The 8,199-nt window shown below is 42.0% G+C and overlaps 2 protein-coding genes across 2 annotated transcripts; one reads left to right on the top strand and one right to left on the bottom strand.

Moving 5' to 3' along the window:
• Nucleotides 1-243: 243 nt before the first annotated feature.
• rps6 (ribosomal protein S6) lies at nucleotides 244-6,041 on the top strand. The gene is made up of 7 exons (XM_089006478.1): nucleotides 244-249; nucleotides 831-962; nucleotides 1,291-1,501; nucleotides 2,270-2,416; nucleotides 3,225-3,382; nucleotides 3,790-3,902; nucleotides 5,828-6,041. Exons 1-6 carry the CDS (start codon nucleotides 244-246, stop codon nucleotides 3,883-3,885), a joined length of 750 nt encoding a protein of 249 aa, XP_088862604.1. The 3' UTR covers nucleotides 3,886-3,902; nucleotides 5,828-6,041.
• Nucleotides 3,910-8,177, bottom strand: LOC148892942 (perilipin-2-like). The gene is made up of 6 exons (XM_089007246.1): nucleotides 7,102-8,177; nucleotides 6,773-6,968; nucleotides 6,494-6,576; nucleotides 6,057-6,297; nucleotides 5,849-5,991; nucleotides 3,910-4,810 (listed from the first exon to the last, which is right to left on the bottom strand). Exons 1-6 carry the CDS (start codon nucleotides 7,117-7,119, stop codon nucleotides 4,517-4,519), a joined length of 975 nt encoding a protein of 324 aa, XP_088863372.1. The 5' UTR covers nucleotides 7,120-8,177; the 3' UTR covers nucleotides 3,910-4,516.
• Nucleotides 8,178-8,199: the final 22 nt, after the last annotated feature.

Consider the following 8,199-nt stretch of genomic DNA (forward strand, 5'->3'; position numbering starts at 1 on the left):
CATTAAATATCGAATCTAATTAATTCATTGCTTTTCAGACACACTCCTAATGAGTACATGCACCGTACATTTATTTACCAAACAATATTTTTTTTTCATTTTGTTCCATCGGTTAGGATCGCGATGTTATTTATTAACTACTGTAACGTGAGATCTCGCGAGAACATTTCAATGCTATGTGAGATCCCAGAGCGGATATCCTGCCTCTTTTTCGTGGCGGACCGTCTGGGCCGGTTTGGCAAAATGAAGGTACAAAGTTTATCCGAGCCTATTCTTTTATAGAAGTCAGATTTTCCCGAAATACACTCGTGTCTGTGAGTCGGGTATTTTAAAAAACGAAGCGGTCACCAAAGCCGTGGTAATAATACGCCCGTCATTGAGGATGTACTTTGATTGTAGCGTCGGCTATGATAGTCGATTTGGAAACATGGCGGCTCGCATATGGAAATGTACACCGAGTCGAAGTCACTTTGGCACGACTACTATTGTTAAACATGTGTCTTGCCAGAATGTATATGTTTTACGTCTATATGTCATTGCCGATATATTGGTAAACGCGAAATGTTATGTTTATGAAGTAATTTCTGGCATAGCTAGCATTAGCTTCATTACTCGCTTCATCGCTAGTAATGAGCATGCGTGGCCCGAGTTTTCTGAATCGAATGTTTCAGGTTGCGACGTTAGCTCAGTGGCAACACATATTGATTCTGGACATAAACTGCAATCTGAATCTGCAATCTCAAGTTGTTATTTTACGTGGACACTCGCCAAGTTGTCATTGCCATGTAGAGCTACATGTTAATGGCCATAAATGCTCTGTTGTCTTTCAGCTAAACATCTCGTTCCCCGCCACTGGCTGCCAAAAGCTCATTGAAGTGGACGATGAACGCAAGTTGCGAACCTTCTATGAGAAGCGCATGGCCACTGAGGTGGCTGCTGACCCCCTTGGAGATGAATGGAAGGTCAGAATCAGAAAACCTTTATTCGTCCCACGATGGGGAAATTTGCAATTGTGATTTCAGTCTCCCATAATCTAATTTGTAAAATGTCAATGTGGCACACTCGTGGAATCTTTCTGACTGACCTGTAGTCGTTAAGATGGGACAGGGTGATGCTAAAGAAACTGGAGAACTCACCGGATACGACCAGGCCGAAACCGTGGCTGGGTGAAACTGCAGTTCTCTCACATACTTTGTCTGGCAAATAAATGACTGAACACAGTCATTTATTTCTACAGTAGACATAGAATCATCACTAGATTACACCCATTCCTCCTTTCTCTATTCTCAGGGTTATGTGGTGCGCATCAGCGGAGGCAATGACAAGCAGGGTTTCCCAATGAAACAGGGCGTACTGACTCAAGGCCGGGTGCGCCTGCTGCTCAGCAAAGGGCACTCCTGTTACCGTCCTCGCAGGACTGGAGAACGCAAGCGCAAGTCTGTCCGTGGCTGCATTGTTGATGCCAACCTCAGTGTTCTCAACTTGGTCATTGTCAAGAAAGGTAAATCTTAAGGAATGTGTTATCTTATGTTTGTGCTCATAGTGGGGATGTTCAAGGTTTAGTAAGAAGTCAAAGACAGTACTGAACATAGATGCCTTCCACACAGAGTTTTTGCCAATAAAAAAGAAATTGGTTATCTCAGCACATTGATGCTCTTCATTCCATATGGGCAACAGCCAACATTTGAATTCTGGTTGACCAAAACATCGACACAATTGAATCGTTATCTTGAGTTGAAATGTAGCCTGTAGTGATGAATGAGCATTTCTGAAGAAGGTGCCACAATTTCTCCAGACGTTGTTAACCTCCCCATGTTCCATACATGTCCAGCTCTGGGGTCCTGTCAGTCTTTCTCATTTCTTGCCGTTTTGTTGCATTCCTCAAATATTGTCATTCTGCTTTGTTTTATACACCTTCACTTTATAATGCTGACGACAGTGTTCGCTATTTTTGCAAGATGGGTTTTTGCGAATAGTGCCCTGCCATCTGCTGCTGGGCAAGTGTGGTCACTTGGTTGGGTCTTGCTCATGGCACACAAATGCATTCTTTTTGACTACTCTAGTCATTAAGCTGGTACGGTGTTGTGCCAGAGGAATTAGAGAGGACTCACCGGATACGACCAGACTAATCTGTAGCTGGTTGAAACTGCAGTTCTCTCACAATGACAGTAAATGTTTGTCAAATCACTGGCTGCTAAATTATTCACAGATAATTTTACATTCTCGCATAACACATTTCGACAACGTAGCTTTTTCCAACCTCCCTCAGGCGAGAAGGACATCCCCGGGCTGACTGACAGCACCGTCCCCCGCCGCCTCGGCCCCAAAAGGGCCAGCAAGATCCGCAAGCTCTTCAACCTGGCCAAGGAGGATGATGTCAGACAATATGTTGTGAGGAGACCTCTGAATAAAGAAGGTTTGTCTTCAGATGTTGAGAGTCACTCTTGCTGTGATCATGAAATGTATTGGTCATTAAATTGAAATTAGAGGAATATATTTGTGTCGGTGGTCAAATGTCCAATCTGAATTAACACAATGCGATTTGTAATTTTCGGATATAAATTAAAGGACAACCGACACCATTTATTTGTTTCCTATCTGACATCAGAAAAACGTTTTATAGCAGCTAAAATATCCAAAACACGCAGGCTGATTTTTTTAATTTTTTTTTGTCAAGTGCAAAACACCAATAAAAATGAGAAAGTGTCCAAAAAGTACTTCAAAGTGAAACCTTCTCGAGCCTTGCTCGAGAATCAAAACAATGGCTTCAGATTCAGAGAAGATGCTTTCTTGTTACTCAGGGGGCGTTCCAAATGTAGGGAATCGTCAAGACTCCCTGAATATTCAGCGCAAGTCTTAAAACGTAAGATATAGCTATATGCGGTAGAATCTTTGCAAAATATGCAAAATAGAAGTCATTTGAAGTGACACAACTTGTCCGGAGGCGTCGGTTGTCCTTTAAGTGACTGCAAACGTTCATGGTTCTTCACGTTCTCTATATCATAGCATCAAAGATGCTTCTTGGACCCATTAACACTGCAAGGTCCAAGCAGCCACTTAAGAAAAACATTGTGGCTGACCAGTTTTTGAGGTGTGGGTGGATTATATTTACCAAATTTGGTTATGGGCAGGTTTTGGCCCCAATGCCACCTATATATCACTGACCTAAAATGGATTGTCCGCTTGTAAAGTGCAGGCTAAGTGACAGTCAACGTTGTTTTCAGGGAAGAAGCAAAGATCGAAGGCTCCCAAGATCCAGAGACTGGTGACCCCTCGTGTGCTGCAGCACAAACGCCGCCGCATTTCCCTGAAGAGGAGGCGTACCCAGAAGAACAAGGATGAGGCATCTGAGTATGCCAAGCTGCTGGCTAAGAGGATGAAGGTATTTTGAGGGCATGCTCATCTCATTTTAGCTCAAATAGGCATGTTTAGTTGAGTCCACTGCTCTCACAAGCCAGTCATGCCAAATTCAACATTTCTGGTTTTTTTTTTCTGAGGAGGAGGGGTGGGGCATTTAAAGAAACAGCAGTTTTTTCCAAGTTTGTCTTGCCTACATGATGCGATTGTATTTTGTCACCGTGGCACTTTGCTGATTGTTTCTTCAAACTGTCTCCTTCCACCAAACTCATTGCGGTCATAGCAACGAATCAGAATTTCCAGGCTACTTTTCATCGCAAAATCATCAGGGTTCTCTGATTAAGTGCAGTTTTAGTGCTTTACATTGTGACACATTGTATAAAATGTATTATCCTCAAACTTTTCACTGACACGTTTCCATCGCCTCACCAGGAAGCCAAAGAGAAGCGCCAGGAACAGATTGCCAAGAGGCGCCGCCTTTCTTCTCTCAGGGCATCCACATCCAAGTCAGAGTCCAGCCAAAAGTGAACTTTGAGTCAAATAAAGTAATGTTTGGTCTACTTTCATCTGTTTCGTGCTTTTCAGAATTCAACATGACTTGATGTAAAGAAATGCTTACAAATAAGTTTTGATGACAGCCTTATAATACATTAAATTTAGAAGTGCCTTTTTTAAACTCTCAAGGTCACTTTACAGTCAAAGGATCAATTTTTCTGTGGGTGAGCAGCGACAGCCACGCTCGCCAGCGTTCATTCCTCCCCGAATAACTCAAATTGATAGAAAGCTATCTGGCCAGCTAGCCATTAACCATCTACCGGCTAGCTTTCTATTCATTTGAGTAGCTAATAGATAGCTAACAGTACAGGATATTGGCGCAGGTTCATTAGCCTTGGGATCTGTGAAGCTGCTCTCACCTTCTACCACAAAAAGTCACACCAATGTTGATCCAAATCCTGAAAATGTTTGCAGTTAATTTCATGCAACTATGCATCTGATTAAATGCAAATTAAAATGCATAGTTTATTGGTGCGGCTCTGGAATACATTTAAATTAGTCTGCTCAATCTTCAAGTGCCTTTATTTACACATACAGTACTAGTACACAAACCACTCAGTGAAACCCATCAATTTCTGCCCAGTCCTTTTCCTCGTGTAGTTGATCAGCTCTCTAACGCTGGCAGGTCTTCTTGCTCGCCAGTTGGAACATTCTCCTTATCCTTGTCTAGAGTTGGCTCTGCCTCTGATACCACTTCAGTGAGGCACACACTTGTATCCTGTTCGGGACGGCTTCGTTGGGTGATTCTTAAGTTGTATTTTTCTTTGAAGTAGAAGAAGGCTGACACGATCTGCTGCTGTACATGTACTGGGAGCTTCTCTAAGCTCCATGCCAAGGCCAGCCGGCTGCTGTGCAGGATTTGAAGCTTACGTGAAGATGGTGAAAAAGCTTCCATGATCTACAAATAGAAGACAGCGGTGAAAAATCCTATAGATAGTCACTGGCTTTTATAAAAACTAGACGGACTGAGGGATAACTCAATTTTCAGTTATTGCTTTATTAAATGTCAATGTTCTAAATAGTAATTGTGGTGGAGCCACAATTACGTGGATCCCTCCTGAGTTGAAATCCTAGCAGATGTGAACAACATGCCTCGCCTATGCGCTTAGCAGTTTTGGAGAATGAATCAAGCAAACTAAAGGGACTAAAATGTATTTGCATTTGGTATTAGCACATCCGTCTGCGTCTTAACCTAGCCTAGTTCGAGCTAGCTATTAACTTTTGGCTAGCTAGCTTTATCTATTTGAGATACTTCTGGGTTGAGTGAATGCTGGCGCGTGTGGCTACCGCTGCTCACCCACAGAAAAACAACCTGTGACTGTAAAGTGATCTTGAGGGTTTTGAAAGGTGCTTACAAATCAAATCTATTGTGTATAGAATCATGCTGAAATGTTTCTGAACAGAGACTCAAGATATGTAAATATTTTTTTTAACTTGGATCAATATTTCTTTTGGATTCACAATATATAACGAGATGGCCACAATTACAGCCTTATCTAATGAGGTGGAAAAGCATCAGAATATGTTAAATCTACAAAAGATAAAATCCTAATTTTGAATTATTTTTTTGAGTAGGTATTATCCAAAGATGCCCATAAAGACCCCCACTCCATCCCCTCTCAAATTGCTGCTGTGGACTGCAAATTTCCCCATTGTGGGATGAATAAAGGTTTTCTGATAAAATGGTGGAGGGTGTTTAACCCTAAAGATTGGCAAAAAGTATCAAAAGCCCACAAATAAATTATCCCGTCAGTATCAGGCAGTCTGCTCTACTCCAACTACAAGATAAAGCATATTGTTAAATTATAACCAGCCCTAAGTTAACAATATTAGTGTTTATTGAGGCAGAATGTTTTGATTCACTTATACCAAATATGCTTCTCAATCAAATCGTTTTTTTTTTTTTTTTTGATAGTAGACCAAGTTGAGGAAAGACCTGAGCAGAGTGAATCTTGGCTGCAGCCAGCTTGAGGGTTCTCCTACACACCGTAATGGAAAGCGTCACCAGTCGCACCGAGTACCTTCTCTCGAGCGTGGCTCCCACAGCACCTTCTTCTACTGCTAAAGCGTCGACTTCCTCTATAAACTCAGCATAAATGTTGTTTAGGAACAAGCCATGATACAATACATTTTCGGCTGCCTACTTTTTTCTTCCTCTGTAGGAGGTAGCATGCGGTCCACCAGTGCCTCAGATACATTCAGTGCAGAAGCTAGTCCCTGGGTGGACACACTGACGGCCTTTCCCACCAGTGACTGGTCATCTTGCGGATGCACCCTCGCTATGACACATGTGACTGCGTGCTGGGCGCAGTCTACAGTTCCGTGGGCCGCAATACTCACTACATCTTGAATCTCCAGAACCTTACTTCGGACGCCAGCCACAAGCTAGGAGACAAGCATCAAAGCAAGGGGAGCTGCTTTTTAATACATTCGAAGAGGTGTGAGTAATTTACATGGGGTAATGTTGTTTGTATTCCTTCAGTTATAATGAAAATTTAGCATGGAGCGCATAACCAACATGAAGATTACCCCATGTTTGACCAACTAGTGGTAAAATCAAGTCTGATGTTAATGTAGTCACCTGGTCCGTAGGTGTGTGCAGCACAGGGAACTTAGCCTCCAACCAGTCCAGACTTTTACACGCAATATCATTGGCGAGGGAAACTATGCAGATGCATCAGGCAATGAGGTTAGTGAGAAAGCATTAATCACTTGTCTAGATTTCCAAATTCTCTACCAACTGAAAACATAGATGAGATAATAGTATTTTGTTTGCAGCAGCGTTTTTTTTTTTTTGTAAAAAAAACAAATTTACTTTGATCCGAAAAACATATACTTCAATTTGAAGAGATGTACCCACCTTGAGGCTGCAGTTTAGTGATGACAGGTGATACCCTGTGAAAAGCCGCCGAACCCAATACGGTCACGCTGTTCTCCAGGCCCTCACATACAGACCTCAGGCTGGCATTTCTCCTTTTGGTCCCCCCGTACAACCCCGAAAGGCTGGCGCAGGCGGATCGTACCAGGGGCAGCTGGGCCACTCTGGCAGGAGCGGTCTACGGCACACGAGGCAAGACAACGCTTCAACTCCAATTTACAAGAGCCACACGGCCACTTAGGTCCCATTTTGGACTCCAATAATCTCAAAGGTGCGGCATACGAAGGGTTAACGCCGTGAATTGAGCTCACCTGGTTGTTGAGCGACATGTGGGCGAACTAAACGCACATGAGAACTTGACAGAACGTTTAGGTTTTCAAGATTTAACAAAACGGAAATAAGTCGCTGAAGTCACAGTATTGGCAACACCATTTATGGGCACATTTCGGGAGTCACGTTTCGGCAACTGGCCAATTAACGCTAACTTGTGTCTACGTGAGCAAATCTCGCGAGATTTACGCATATCGGTGATGATTTTATGTCTGACCTTTTATGACCCCAGTTAAACCTCCCTATGTCAGAACGTCCATATGATAAACGCCGTTCAATAGAAAACAATTTACAGCTGGGATGCACAAACCTGCGCACGATTTTCAGCTATTGATAAATATTAAATAAACTACTGTATGTATCTTTTTATATTTTGTTTTATTTGCAATTAACGAATAATTAAATAAATGACAAAAACAAAATTACTCCAATTTACAAACACAATTTAGTGATCCAATCTGAAGAAAAACAAGAAAATGTATGCAATGAATCTTAACTTCTCGAGAAAGTAACTATTTGATGGACAGGATTAATAAAGGTAGTAGGCTATAGGATGCCTGCAACCTCAGTTTACCTATTTTTAGTAAACTACTGTTTATTATTTTAATGTAAATACTTTGTGCATAAATCTTAATGATGTGAATCACATTGAGTAACCTTGTGTTACCAATTGTTTCATTACTGACATGACATGAGTAAGACAACAAGTAAAAATCTTTCATCCAAAGCTAATATAATAATAATAATACATTTAATTTCTAAAGGCCTTTCAAAACATGGATACAGTGTGCATAAACAATACAGATGCACAAACGTCCATGCAGATTTAGTAATGGAAATGCATTTTGGATGTTTAAAACATCACGTTTTCCTTCTGAAGATGTATGTTTTGGGCCCCCATGCACGCTCTGATCCACGTGTGCTGTACCCGCGTGGTGCTGATGCTGAAGGATGTTGATTGATGCGGCAGCATCATTGCAACGTGCTCAGTCAGAAAATGTTTCTGCGGAAGGCGGGGATGCAGCTTCTCCATCTTTTGTGTAGCATGCGGGGGAAATAGTGGGTCTGGGGGTTTAGGA

Source organism: Hippocampus bargibanti, linkage group LG10 (genome assembly GCF_051943395.1).
Source record: "Hippocampus bargibanti isolate YZ-2025 linkage group LG10, ASM5194339v1, whole genome shotgun sequence".
Lineage (NCBI taxonomy): Eukaryota > Metazoa > Chordata > Actinopteri > Syngnathiformes > Syngnathidae > Hippocampus > Hippocampus bargibanti.

Bases quoted from the DNA above. Each gene is read 5' to 3' on its own strand.
- rps6 (XM_089006478.1), top strand. The intron at 1,502-2,269 runs GTAAATCTTAAG...AACCTCCCTCAG, and splicing joins CTTGGTCATTGTCAAGAAAG to GCGAGAAGGACATCCCCGGG. The intron at 3,383-3,789 runs GTATTTTGAGGG...TCGCCTCACCAG, and splicing joins TGCTGGCTAAGAGGATGAAG to GAAGCCAAAGAGAAGCGCCA.
- LOC148892942 (XM_089007246.1), bottom strand. The intron at 6,577-6,772 runs GTGGGTACATCT...GCATCTGCATAG, and splicing joins CACTAAACTGCAGCCTCAAG to TTTCCCTCGCCAATGATATT. The intron at 5,992-6,056 runs GTAGGCAGCCGA...CTGAGTTTATAG, and splicing joins TCCTACAGAGGAAGAAAAAA to AGGAAGTCGACGCTTTAGCA.